The sequence below is a fragment of the Canis lupus genome, chromosome 26, assembly GCF_003254725.2.
Source record: "Canis lupus dingo isolate Sandy chromosome 26, ASM325472v2, whole genome shotgun sequence".
In the NCBI taxonomy this organism is placed as follows: Eukaryota; Metazoa; Chordata; class Mammalia; order Carnivora; family Canidae; genus Canis; species Canis lupus.
This window is the reverse complement of record NC_064268.1, coordinates 16105637-16119285: the sequence shown is the minus strand read 5'-3', so window position 1 is coordinate 16119285 and position 13649 is coordinate 16105637. Positions and strand designations below refer to the sequence as shown.

Below are 13649 nucleotides of genomic sequence, written 5' to 3'. Positions count from 1 at the left end.
ATCCACACTCTGAAAGAAGGAGAAGGAGACATCAGTGATCTAATGTATACTCAATGAGTCCTTGCCATGTGCCTAGTATTGTGTCTTTAGCCATTTCTCCCCAGGAGATTGGCCTGTTATTTCCTCAAATCCTTTTACTTTGGAGCGTGAGAGAAGGACACATTTATCTCACTGCTCTGTTGGAATTGGGAGGGGTGGTGGTAGCTATGCATCTTATCCTGGCCATTCAGAAGGAGAAGGATATAAAATAGAGCATGTGTCACTGCTGTTTATCTGTGGGGAAATTAGTCTTTAAATCCTGTATTGCTGCCTGTTGGAATGTGCTGTGTCTAATGGCTGCTGGAAGCCTTCACAGCAGCAAGTCACGACTTAATTTAGTCAGATGAGATCACTGCCTCAGAGCATCTTATGAAAAAAATAAAGAAACAAACCTCCCTAAGTCTAGAAACTAGGGCTCTAGCACTCTTGCAGATGAAGATGCCTTGGAAAATAGGGCTTTTTCAAAGTGATGGCAGGAAAAAAAACCTCACAGCTGTTTGTAGCCTATCATGCAGCAACCAAATCCTCTATCACCTTGCCTCGTCCAGTTTTGAGGCTGTGGGTTTTCCTCTCTCCTTCCTTGGATTATATCCCTGGTTTTGGACCGTATGTGGCTGTTGCCTGAGTGGCTTTGTTCTGAAGACTGTTTTCCAAGAGAAAGAGGAAATGGCCACAGGGGTGGTACCCAGACTTTGTCTCATTGCTCAGGCCCCACATAAGCAGCAGCCACATTAAATCAGCTGGATCTAAAATGATCTCCTAGGAGGTCTGTGAACTTCATAGCAGGCTGATTTATCAGTAAAAGGGAATAGTCAAATGGGCTATTACTGCTTCATTTTCAGGGGCCACCACCTCCTAACCAGGGAAGGGAGAAATTACTCTGGCCTCTGCCACTGGAGCAAATTAGATGAAGCACAGTTCATTTGACACTCTCCATTGAAGAAGCGTGGCTGGGTCCCTTGGGAAACCACTTGTTGGTCTCCATGATGTTTTCTTGCTACCCACTCCCATCAGTTGTGTTTGCATGGAGATTCACTGGCCTTCAAAAGCTAAGAATGAGTCAAGCTGGAGGCCCACAGGAGTCATACTGAAACAAAAAGCCATGCTTTTAAGGTGCTTCAATGCTTTTTGGAGAAAGAATTTTCCACCTGACTTGATATTTAAGACTCCATCCCTTTACCTAAGGAAGAGAATTTGAGTCTACATACTTTAGGCAGATATAAGTTTCACTCCGAATGGGGGCCACAGCGTAGAAGCATAGCATAGGCTCTGTATACACGAGCATGGCCCCACGACACACTCTTCATATCCCTGTCATCACACTCTTTTACTGATTTGGTTAAATGACTAATGCTGAGTAATCAAAAGTCTAAAACTAGAGACACCAATGAAAGGAGCTCTCCCAGCATAGTGTGACCATGGGATCCCAAGGTCATCCTCTCCAATTTGTTAAAATCATGGGTCAATGCATACTTTTCATTTGTTTTACATAAATATCAATCTCTGTATTTAATAAGCAAGCCATTGGTACGATAAGCAAGATCTAAAATTGGGACCTGTGAGGTGACAGTCTTGCTTGGTGCCTGTCTTCACAGGGAAAAGAATGGATGTGTGGAAGCCTGAGTGTTCTAGAACCCTGACCATAGATTCCAGAAGATGGTCAGACGTCTAAACACTGGGTTCCTTTCTCTAGTTATGCAGATACTTCTCTCTCATCAAGACTGCATTATAAGTCTCTTTTCTTTCTTCCTCTTATAACTGGCTTTAAAACTAATGAAGACATGAGTAATCCCCAAAAAGAGTGCTGCTTCAGGTTGCAGCCTGTGCATTCTCCCTGATTGGCACCTAACCCTTAGGTCAGGGGTTCTCAAAGTGGGATTGGTGGATTCCTAGGGGGTTCCCCAAATTCAAATTATTTTCATAATAATGCTAAGATGTCATTTGGCATTTTTAATTGTGTGAACATTTGCACTGATGGTGCAAGAGCAATATTTTAAAAGAAAGAATAAATACTTGGGGAAAAAATCCCTCCATTTTCCTTTCTTAAGTGGTAAAGATAGATAAATATAATCCACATGAACAAAAGCTCGTAAAAGCTCGTAAAGTCCTTTGAAGAGTGTAAATATTTATTCCTGTAGCACCTGACACCTAATTAACACTCAGGTATTTCATTGAGAGAATCTAAAGACTGTCTTATGCATTTTACTATCTTTATACACACTATTATGTGACCTTTTGCTTTTTTGTGCATTTATTTCACAACTTATTTGAAAGAAACATAAAGCATATTTCTTAATGCAGATAAAAAAAAACATATTTCTTGACGTTTTCTTGCGGAGATCAGTTGAGTAATTGTTAAATGCTTATAGATGCTCCAGCCATCATAACAGGATTAGTTCTACATTTTGTGTGTATAATTCACAGTCAGTAATAAAAGCCATAATGATGGCACTTCATTGCATTTTACCTTCAAAGAGGATTGCCATCTGACTTCAGTGATAATGCCATTGTCCTACTTTGGATAAGTGTTATTCATGCCCCATTAAATCAGTAAATCTCTTGTATTATTGCTGGGCATAAAAGCAGATTGATCTTGGGGAAAAATAATGTCCTGATAGATTAGTCCATAAAAAATATGAGCTAATTATGTGGGGAGTTGATTCTCAATAAATTTTTGTTTATGAATCTCTTTTATGCAACTTTTTAAAAAAACCTTTTCCCCAGTGCTTTTCATTCTTTTGTGTGGATTTATATTTCTGGTTGTCACTTTCCTTCTGCCTGACTGAAGGACTTTCTTTACCATTTCTTAGACTGTAAGTGACAAATTCCTTCAGCTTTTTTATACTTGAAAAAGTCTTTTATTTCCCCTTCATTTTTGAAGGATATTTGTGCTGGGTATAGAATTTAAGTTGCCAGATTTTTTTTTTTTTTAAATTCAGTTCTTTAAAGATACTACTCTACTGTCTTCTACCTTGCTTCACCTCTGCTCCCCTTTTTTCACCTGCCCCCTGGTAAGGAATTGGTCTTCTCTTTGTTTCTCTATATGTAACTTGTCTTTTTTTCTCTGACTGGCTTTAAGCTTTTTCTCTTTATTACTGGTTTGAAGCAGTTTGATAATTATGTGATAGCATAATTAGTGTTTCTTGTGCTTGGGGTTCTTTGAACTTTTTGCATCTGTGGGTTTATGGTTTTCATCACCTTTGGAAAATCTGTGGCCATATTTCTTCAAATGTTTTTATTTCTGTCTGACCCCTGCCCTCTTCTAGGGTCTCCAATTACATGTATATTAGGCTGTTCAAAGTTGTCTGACAGCACATTGATACTCCATTCATTTTTTTAAAAAGTTTTTCTTTGTGTATTTCATTTTGGGTAATTTCTATTGCTGTATATTCAAGCTCATTTTTTTCCTGCAGTGTCTATCTGCTGTTATAAATTTATAATATTTATGGCAAGATAGGTGTACTAAGGAATATATCACAGCTCTAAAATCTTTGACTTAACTGTCTTATAGACATGATGGAGACTATTTTTGTTTTTTGTTTTTCTTTAAGAGGACCACTTTTATTTCTACCTCAAATTAGATTCTTCTCTGGGCTTTCATAGCTAAGCTGTGGTGCTACAGTCTACCCTGTCCCTCAAGTAAAGGTCTGTGAGGACATCCTTTTCCTTTCCTTTCCCAATGTCTATCAGCAAGTCTTACTACCTGTACTTCCAAAGGAGATCTCACTTCAGTCCACTTCTTTCAGTCTTTTGCCACCATCCTCCTCCAAGCCACCATCTTCTCCTCATTGAAGGACAGCAACAACCTCCTCAGTAGTTTCCCTACTCCTTTCAACCTTCATCCTATTTTTATCTGCTCTTCCTCACAACATCCACAAAATGACAGTCGAGTCATTTCACTCTACTTCTTAAAATCTCCATTGGCTTCCAGTTAATGTATTTTGAATGAAACTCAAACTCCATTCTGGCCCTTTAAGATTTTTGATCCCTGCCTGCCTCTCTACCATAATCTTGGGCCACTTTTTCCTTTAGCCAAAAATTATTTGACTACTACCCAGCAAAAATACATTTACCTTACAATCGTGTGCACACACACACCTCTTCATTGATTCTAAGGTATTTCAAATCAGGAGGCATCTTATAGTTGGTATATGACTCTTCAGTCATGTGGACATATAAACATGTGGACATGTCATAGTTTAGTCAATAGCACCCTGTTTTCCCTAATGTCACATAAAATGGCAATGTCTTGATAGCATCCTAAATTTGATGAATTATGGTATTTGAAATAGAAGATAGTGACAGTGCCTCACTATCCACAGTACATCCCATTGTTTTCTGTTCCATTCTGTTTATTCCATTTCATGGAATAAACCAAAACAAAACAAAAAACAGAAAAGAAGTCCACTTGTCACGCTTGCTCTTGGGTCACAACTTGAAGTTTAAATAGCCACTCAGGCCTTTTTTTGTTTATCAAATGTATCAAACCCTTTCTTGCTTCAAGACTTTTGCCCTCTGCCTTTTCCTGTTCTTTGCATGGCTGGTTCCTTATCATCTTACAGGTGTCAATGTAAGTCACCTCCTCAGAGAAGCCCTCGGTTACCCCATCTAAGTAAGTTCCTTTCTATCCCCCTTATCCTTTTTTCCTGCACCTCGTTTGTTTCTTTCATAGCATTTGTCACTGTTGGTAATCATGCACTCATCAACTTTTTAGACTCCCTCACTGAATGGTGGTAACTCCACATATGCCATATTGCGCCACAGTGTATGGTGTATTGCGTGTGTTCAGAAAGTCCTTGAGTGCCAGCTAAACAAATGCTGCTGTTTCAGAGTAATTCTACCTTGGAGAAAGGCTTTCTGCTTATTTCAAGGTCAATGTGGGGTTTCTGAATCTCAGCAGCTTTTGATTAACGACAAAAAAAGTCTCTAGTTTGTCTTGGCTGTTGTCCTTTGTGTGTGTGTGTGTGTGTGTGTGTGTGTGTGTGTGTGTGTATGTGTATGTATCTGCCTGCATGTGTGTGTCTCTCAGGGAGTAGACTAAGGAGGGGTCAACTGGAAGGAAGAGGCAAAGGTTAAGAAGGGGAGTAAACAAAGTAACGAGAGTAAAAACTTCCTCCTTTAATTTTCTTTTCTTCCAAAGCCCCCCTGGGCATTAATACAAATGTTAAGTGTCTGTACATGCATGTGTGGTCTAAGTAGTCAAGTGTTATTAACACAGTATCATGTATTTCTGTAACTTTAATTTCTGATGTTGGACATGACTTAATAGTTCTTTGAAAACCAGATATTTGAGAGGCTTCAGCAGCATTCTTGGCTTTCTAGGTCAATTGCTCTTTTCTTTATTTGACCCATAGCATGTAGAGTTGTATCCTACACTATGAAAAATTTACAATCGACTTCTTACTTTTTAGGCACATAGAGATGAAATCCAGCGCAAATTTGATGCCCTTCGTAACAGCTGTACTGTGAGTATTAAACCTAAAGCTGCTTAAAATAACATGAGACTAAAAACTGAGAGGGAAGAGAGAGCATCTCTTATAATATCAACTGACTGATTTGTTATTATAAACTTTCATCTTGAAGCAGTAATCAGTGGCCAAACTGACATGGAGTTTCTGAGCCCCAGATAACTCCAGTTTCTTAGGTTCTCATCAGTTTTAAAAATTCTAAACCATTCTTTATGTTTGAGGTAGGATAGTTGGAGTGGGGGAAATAATTCTCACTGCATAGGCTTCAGTAGCTGCAACACAAGTGCCAGGGCAGCTCCCACCCCAATGTAAAGATTCCAAGGCTAGTGCCAACCAGATGTTAGTCCCAGTCAGGTGCTGTGCAGAGGAAAGTCCAGCAAGTTCTGTGGACCTAGAAATTTTAACTTACTACTGGGAAGAATAAAACTCTGTGGCTCTTTGGGAGATGTCATTTATATGGAGAGAAGTAAATGGTGAGCAGAGAAGCATTATGCATGGGCTATGTAACAGGGTAGGGTCAGCAGAAGCTCATTCTGTTTCCTATTGGAGCAAAGGATTGAAATAGGCTCCTTCAGGAGATAGGATGTTGTCCTTATTTGTGGGTCTACCTCCTTTCTTTGGTACTTTCATCACTTTATTACCTTCTTGATCTTCAGTGAACTTGTCTCCATTTGTATTATTTGCATCTGTGAATTTCTGGAAACAACCACACTGTACTCCCCACATACATATTTTATTGTCTTATAATGAACTCTTTCTTTACTCTTTACCTACTATAAATGGGATGTTGTCTTAAGAGTGTGTGCCTCCCCCCCCCCCCCATTTTAGGTATAAAACACACTGTAAAATGCATACAGTGCACTAATCTTATGGGTACAGTCCAATGAAATTTTTACACCATATAGACAATGGTGTAGCCACAACATAGTTCAAGATCCAGAACATTTTTTTTTTAGCCTCCAACAGGCTCTCTCATGTCCCCTTCTTTTCATCATCCTTTGCCCAAAGGGTGGCCACAGTTCTAATACCAGAAATCAGTTTGGCCTGTTCTTGAACTTCAGACAAATGGAATCACAGAGGATGTGCTCTCTTGAGCTTAGCTTTTTTTTTTTTTTTTTTTTTTTTTTTTAACTTAAATTGTCCATGGGGTTCATCTGTGTGGTTGAAAACATCAAGAATGTGTTCCTTTTCATTAATTATGGTGTAGCGTTGCCAGTGGACATGTAGAACTGGAGTTCATTTATCTATTCTCCTGCTGATGGAATTTGAATTGCTGCCATTAGGAACACAGCTGTCAGGAAGCACTGTTGCACAAGTCCTTTGGTGGCTCTAAGCACCTGTTTCTGAAGAGCATATACCCAACAGTGGAGTAGCTAGTAGGTCACGAAATATGCCTCTGTTTGATTCTAGTGGGTACCTGGCAGATAGATTTTGGTATTTCCCATTGCTGATGGCTGCATCAGGGGTAGGCCTGCCTCACAAATATCTCCTTATTTCTTCGTTCTGCCTCTATTCCTTGAGGAGTTGATGCATTCTGTTCCTATATTCTTGTGCCCCTACTTTTTAAGTTTCTTACTGTCTCAGTTTCTTATTTTACGCACGAGTTATTTGCTTATGTTACATGCATGCTCATAAGTGATCACTGAATAAAACATAGATCATTTTATGATGGTGATTTTTTTATATTACTATTTTTTCCTAAAATAAACTTGGATATGTTTTAAGTGTGTACATCGTTAATCCTTCATCTGGAGTTTTCTCTTTTTTTAGTCTTTTGGCATAACAGGTTTTTTTTTTTTTAATTGAAGTATAGTTGACACACAATATTACATTAGTTTTTGGTCTATAGCATAGTGATTCAACAACTCTATATATTATGCGAGGCTCACCACAAGTATAGTTACCATCTGTCACCATACAATGCTATTATAATATCATTGACTATATTCCCTATGCTGTGCTTTTCATCCCTGTGACTTATTCATCTCAGAGCTGGAAGTCTGTATCTCCCACTCTCTTTCCTCTACTTTACCCAGCCTTCCACCCCTCTCCCTTCTGGCAACCATCAGGTCTCTATATTTATGGGTCTGCTGTGTGTGTGTGTGTGTGTGTGTGTGTGTATATATATATATATTAGATTTTATTTATTTATCCATGAGAGACAGAGAGCGAGGCAGAGACACAGGCAGAGGCAGGCAGAGGGAGAAGCAGGCTCCATACAGGGAGCCTGATGTGGGACTTGATCCTGGGTCTCCAGGATCAGGTCCTGGACTGAAGGTGACGCTAAACCGCTGAGCCACCTGGGCTGCCCTGTTTTGTTTTTTAGATTCCACATCTAAGTGAAATCATATGGTGCTTGTCTATCTCTATCTGACTTATTTCACTTAGCCTAATATCTTCTAGGTCCATCCATGTTGTCGCAAATGGCACAATCTCCTCCTTTGTACACGGCTGAATAATATTCCATTGAGAATATATGTGTGTATGTGTGTGTGTGTGTGTGCGTGCACGCATGCATGATATATTCCTAAGAACTTTAAAAAAAAAACTTTTTTATCGTTTTATTGAAGTACGTTTGGAGTATGGTAACTTCAAGAGTTTTGAAAGTGTACACAGCTGTGAAGCCAGCAAGACAATCAAGTTAACGAATGAGTGTATCTGTTACTCTCAAATGTTTCCATGTGCCCCTTTGTAATCCTCCCTCACCCAGATTTTAAAAATTAGAGGATTGTTTTGTTTTTTTAAAATAGATTTTATTTATTTATTTGAGAGAGTGAGCAAGAGAGAGCAGAGCATGTGCAGGGGGAGGGGCAGAGGGAGAGGGAGAAGCAGACTCCCTTCTGAGCAGGGAGCCGAATGTGGAGCTCCATCTCAGGACCCTGGGATCACGACCTGAGCTGACCTGAGCTGAAGCAGACACTTAACTGAGCCACCCAGGCACCCCAAGGAATTTTTTTTTAATAGATATTAAAGTAAAGTAAATTTTATATTCTCTTGATCCCTCACATTTGCTTTTTTTCTGGAGCAGTGACTTCTAATCCTAGCTTTTTACTTCTGGTATCTGTGGAGAAGCCTTGGGAACTCTCCCAATGGGAGGGGGAACCTGAAAGAGTGACACCCCCCCCCCCCCCACACACACACACTTCATCTATAACAGCTGGGTTGCTAGTGTCCAACCATGTGTTCTGGAATCAGACTGGGTTCTGATTCGAAAGTAGCCTCTGTAACCTGTGTTATGTTAAACTCTCAAGCCTCAACAGTTTACCCGTAAAGTGGCACTGACATTGTATATTCCCCATTCCAGTATATTGTCAATTATAAGATGCATAATTCATTTAATAGCTGCTCTTTGGGGGCTTGGTGAGGGCAGAGAGACAGCTGCTTAGTTGTAATACACATTCACATTTCGGAAACAGTAAAACTTAAGAAACACTAAGTCACAGAATCAGAAATTTGGTGCTAATGCCTACATCATGGGTGTCCTGCAAGAAGTAGATGCTACATCCAAGTGATTATACAGGGCCTGGTCCATAGAAAGTGCTAAACAGTATTGGCTACTATTCATAGTATATTGGCTTTATGAGATCATCTTTTGTTTAGAAAATGGTCTGCCCCTTTAAAAAGTTTGAAAATCACTGCTTGTAGCACATTTGGCAGCAATAGATCTCCGTTACACTTTTTCAAGTTCAAAGGCTGCTTTAAAGACACTTCAGAAGGACATGATGGATGCTTCTCTCTTACTGGTGCTGAGATTGTCTCTGCAAGGAAATGTCATCTTTATTACTGGTGGGAACTCCTGTAATAACTCAGCTGATAGGAGCTCCCAGTTAGCAGCTTTTCAAAAGCTTATGAACAGTAAGATTTTCCAGCTCAGACCATTTCTATATTTTGATGAGATTTAAAAAAAGTATTTGATCCAATCTGGCACTTAAAACTCTACCTAAGTCTGTTTTGGAGGGGAGTTGGTGGGCAAACATATGACACAGTTTTAATTATGAATCAATCTGTCAGCTATAAGATTAAAAATAAATAATATGCAAATAACTACCTTCAAGAAGGAACCAGACATTCCAGTAGGACTTCAGCCTTCAAAACGGAACCAGACATTCCAGTAGGACTTTAGCCCTGTGTCTTTTTAGCCTGATGCTCATTATCTGACTGGTTTCTTCACCCTCAGCATGCTATTGAACATTTACCTAGTAGCATTCTCTCTTCTGGTCTTCTCATTAAGTATGAGAGGTAAACAGTTCTTGCTCAGAACTATGAGGTTTGCTTGAAAGGCAACAGATAACTCCAAATAGAGACCTCTCTCTTGCTCTCTCTCTTTTTCTTCTTGGACACTGAGTGTAGATCACTTTTTATATCCTTATTTTCTCTTAGAACTGCATCATGATCTCTTATCTGCAAAAACAGCATTATAAGAAGACTCTTGGCCCTGTGTCAGGAAGCTGTCTCTCTCCTCTTCTCACTGCTAAGATGGAGTCAGCCTTTCAGTTTCTCTTTTTTAACTTATATCCTCAGGGTTGAAAGGTTAACAGACTTATAGTAAACAGATCATTTGCTCTTGATATAGAGAGAATACACTCATGGACTCATGGAAGAACTAAGAATTCTCCTTGCACATTACCTGGTTCAAAATCACAGATTGCCTATCAAAATACTTAAAAAAAAAATTTTTTTTTTTAAACCTTGGAGACCACTGATTTTCTGCCTATGTCCCAAGTCAGTTCAGTATCTGTAAACTCAATAATGTGTATGTGGATGTGTCTAATACTAACCACCACAACTCCAGCCCCTTAAAATAGAGTCACAAGTTAAATATATGTTATGACTTGGGCAGAAAGAATGTATAAAAGGTCTGAATGAGTTAAAATGCTCTAATGAGTGTTTGGGTGCTTCACACAAACACATAAACCTCCTCTTGACAATTGGGCAAAATAGGATAAAATATAGAACTAACAATCATAAACTGTAAGTAGAAATCAGAGATGTGAGACCCCTTTAAAATTGGATGAGAATAGGGAAATAGAAGAATGCTTCCCACTCCAGTGGGCCCATCTCAACTGAAATGAGAGTCATAAACTTGGCACTTCATTGAGCTTTTCAAATATTTCTTCCTTAGCATTTTATCATCTATTTTGAAAGGAGAAGAGTTAGCAGAAATGGGTTAATAATAAATTGCAGTTTAAAAAAAATAAATTGCAGTTTTCCCACAAATCGGAGAAAGGGAGTGGGAGCCCAAGGACTTAGGTACATCTTCAAGTGGTGAGCAAATTATTTTGGCAACGTGTATATTCTTATGTGAGCAGATTTTCTGTAGTCTCTTTGCTCTGCAAGAGGCATCATTATAATCTTTAAAATGAAGCATTGTCTTGGTCAATAATTTTTTTCCTTGTATTTCACAGGCTACATGAAGGTAGAGAAGTATGCAAGAAAATTCAAAACAAAAAAAAAAATAGAAACAGAGGAAGTAGTAAATATATTATTAACCTCTGTATCACGGATGGTGAGCCCAACCCTGCAAAGTTCAAGATGGCTTTATTTGGGGTTACAGACTCCATTTGAGAGTATAGTTACCAGGCTGGCTTGCCTCTGTTTTTTTTGGAGGAGGAGTGGTGCAGAGAAATTGGAAGGAAGCATCATAGTTAAATGGAGGCATTTACAGTCTAGGATGAGAGCCATCTTAAGGAATGGGTTTACTACATAGAAGACAGAGACCAGTTGAACTACTGGGCATTGTTTTTTCATTGTTTCTGGTTTTAGGAGATTTAACCATGTCACCAGAAGGGTGATCCAGGGATCCTTTTGAGGTGTAACTGCCCAGTAGAACAACAAATTTGCAGGTTTTTTTTTTTTTTTTTTTTTTTTCCCATTTCCCCACTTTTCCCTGATAAAGAAGAGATCTGGCTAAGGACCTAACCACACTACCTTTATTCTCCATCTTATAGCTGACAGTGCACCCCAAACCAATATGTTAGGAATTAACAGGGTTTTTGACATTAAAATACAAATTACTAGACCACTTAATACATTAAAAGCTTATCAGCTCAGTTAACAAAACAAAGAGCTCTGTTTTCTGAGCCACACTGAACAAATGTGCTAAATTGATGTTCTTTAATTCTGTGTGCCTGGGAAGATTTTTTTAAATTGATAATCAAAGGGGGCTAAAATAGGGAATTAGTCATGGAAACAGTGGCAACATTTCATAAACTAAGTCTACTCTAGGTTTGGAAGTTGGAATCAATTAATAAACCGTAGGCTTCAAGGCATTTCCTTTTAATATACTTCTTTTTGTTACATAAAATTTAATATACTGCCTGTGTGCCTCATTCCAACTATTATTAGAAAATTTCCCTTAAACTTCGAAAGTATTATATACAAAAGCTCTCTGCAAGTGCTGATACTGAACCTCAGCAAAGAGAATAGGGAAGCTAAATGCACTGAAATCGAAGTCATTCTGCCACTGAGCAGGGAAATAAGGGAAATAATGTAGCAAAGCCAGATTAAATCTCTCTCAATAAAATGACAATTTCATATACATGCCCTTTCATTTTTTGAGAGCTAATGGTATAATAAAAACCATTAAAGTGATGCCACAGTACAGTATTTTCAGGGTTATTCTAAGCTTCCTTTAAATTTTTTTCTTTTGTTGCATGAAATTAAATTTATTGCTGAGATGTTAAAATAACTCTTAGTGTCCTTCGCAGTCAGTCCTTCTTGATAAGAACTTTATTTCGCTTTCTAAGACTATCTCTGCTTCTGATGTCCTGTGAATGGTGCCATGGGCTTAGTAGCTTCATTAGCTGATTGTGACACTGGTCTGTTAGATGCCTTTCCTCGGCTTGCATTTTCCACATCATATAATTGTCCGTTAACTTGATCTCATTTAAAGTGGCCCCTTCCACATGACATCACTTTTGATTGATTTGCTTTTGCCATATCTTCTAGATGGACCCCAAGTTAGAAAAAATCAGAGACTTTTCTTTTTCCATCATAGTATGTGTGTGTTAGTGCTAAGTGGACAGGCATGGGAGCTTGGCTTTGGATGCCAGGGTTGGATAAGCAAAAGTGAGTGGCACATCGATTGCCAGTGTCACGTAGGTTCTAAAATCAATGGCTCTAGAAGCAGTGTCTTATTTCAAAATGACTTGCTTGATATAGAGCGAGGTCCCTTTCCTCTTTTAGGTAATCACAGACCTGGAGGAGCAGCTAAACCAGCTGACTGAGGACAACGCTGAGCTCAACAACCAAAATTTCTATTTGTCCAAACAACTCGACGAGGCTTCCGGTGCCAACGATGAGATAGTACAGCTACGGAGTGAAGTGGACCATCTCCGCCGTGAGATTACAGAGAGGGAGATGCAGCTCACCAGCCAGAAGCAAGTAAGGATAGTAAACAGTGTCAGAGATCCCTGGTACACTTTGATTCCTTTAGATTTTAGAGCAAGTACCTGGTATACCTCTCCTAAGGGATCCATTAAATGGGCTCTGTTTCATTACCATGTCTATGTTTTGAGGGCTTGGGGGTTTGGAAAAGTAACTTTTCAAAGTGTGTTCTCTTAATTTTGATTTTAAAAAGCGTGAAAGTAAAATAGAATGGTCTGGAAGTCTAGTGTGAGCCATTTTTAAGTGTAGTCTCTTCCCCCTGCCTTGCTTTGGGTTCTGCCTTTAAGATGGTGGCAGAAATTGCCCTTTATCCATTTTTGTCTGGTTCCCTGGGTCTGTAGAAGAAGATATACCATATTTCAGATTGTAGTTAGAAACTTGTGCTTTTCTGACACTGATCCAACAAAAGTAACATCTAGGAAATCCTCATTTGATACAAGGCACAACTCAGTGGTACTGATTTGCAGACGATGGAGGCGCTGAAGACTACTTGCACGATGCTGGAAGAACAGGTCATGGACCTGGAGGCCCTGAATGATGAGCTGCTGGAAAAAGAGCGGCAGTGGGAGGCATGGAGGAGTGTCCTTGGTGACGAGAAGTCCCAATTTGAGTGTCGGGTTCGAGAGTTACAGAGAATGCTGGACACTGAGAAGCAGAGCAGGTGGGACTTTCTGTTTGTAGAAAGCCAGTGATAGGTGTCTTCACCAGGGTCACCTGAGCATTATGAACGGAGTGACCAATGGTCCCAGCTTGCCC

The 13649-nt window shown here is 39.3% G+C and overlaps 1 protein-coding gene across 12 annotated transcripts in view; it reads left to right on the top strand.

Annotated features, from left to right (window-relative positions):
* Positions 1-13649, top strand: part of CIT (citron rho-interacting serine/threonine kinase) — a 165105-nt gene that overhangs the window by 111674 nt on the left and 39782 nt on the right. For 6 of the 12 annotated variants that reach the window (XM_025474152.3, XM_025474159.3, XM_025474161.3 and 3 more), the window contains 3 exons: positions 5451-5504; positions 12693-12890; positions 13334-13554. In XM_025474152.3, coding sequence (XP_025329937.3) covers positions 5451-5504; positions 12693-12890; positions 13334-13554 — 473 coding nt within the window. The remainder of the gene's footprint in view (positions 1-5450; positions 5505-12692; positions 12891-13333; positions 13555-13649) is intronic. The other 6 variants (XM_025474153.3, XM_025474163.3, XM_025474162.3 and 3 more) reach the window with 2 other exon arrangements.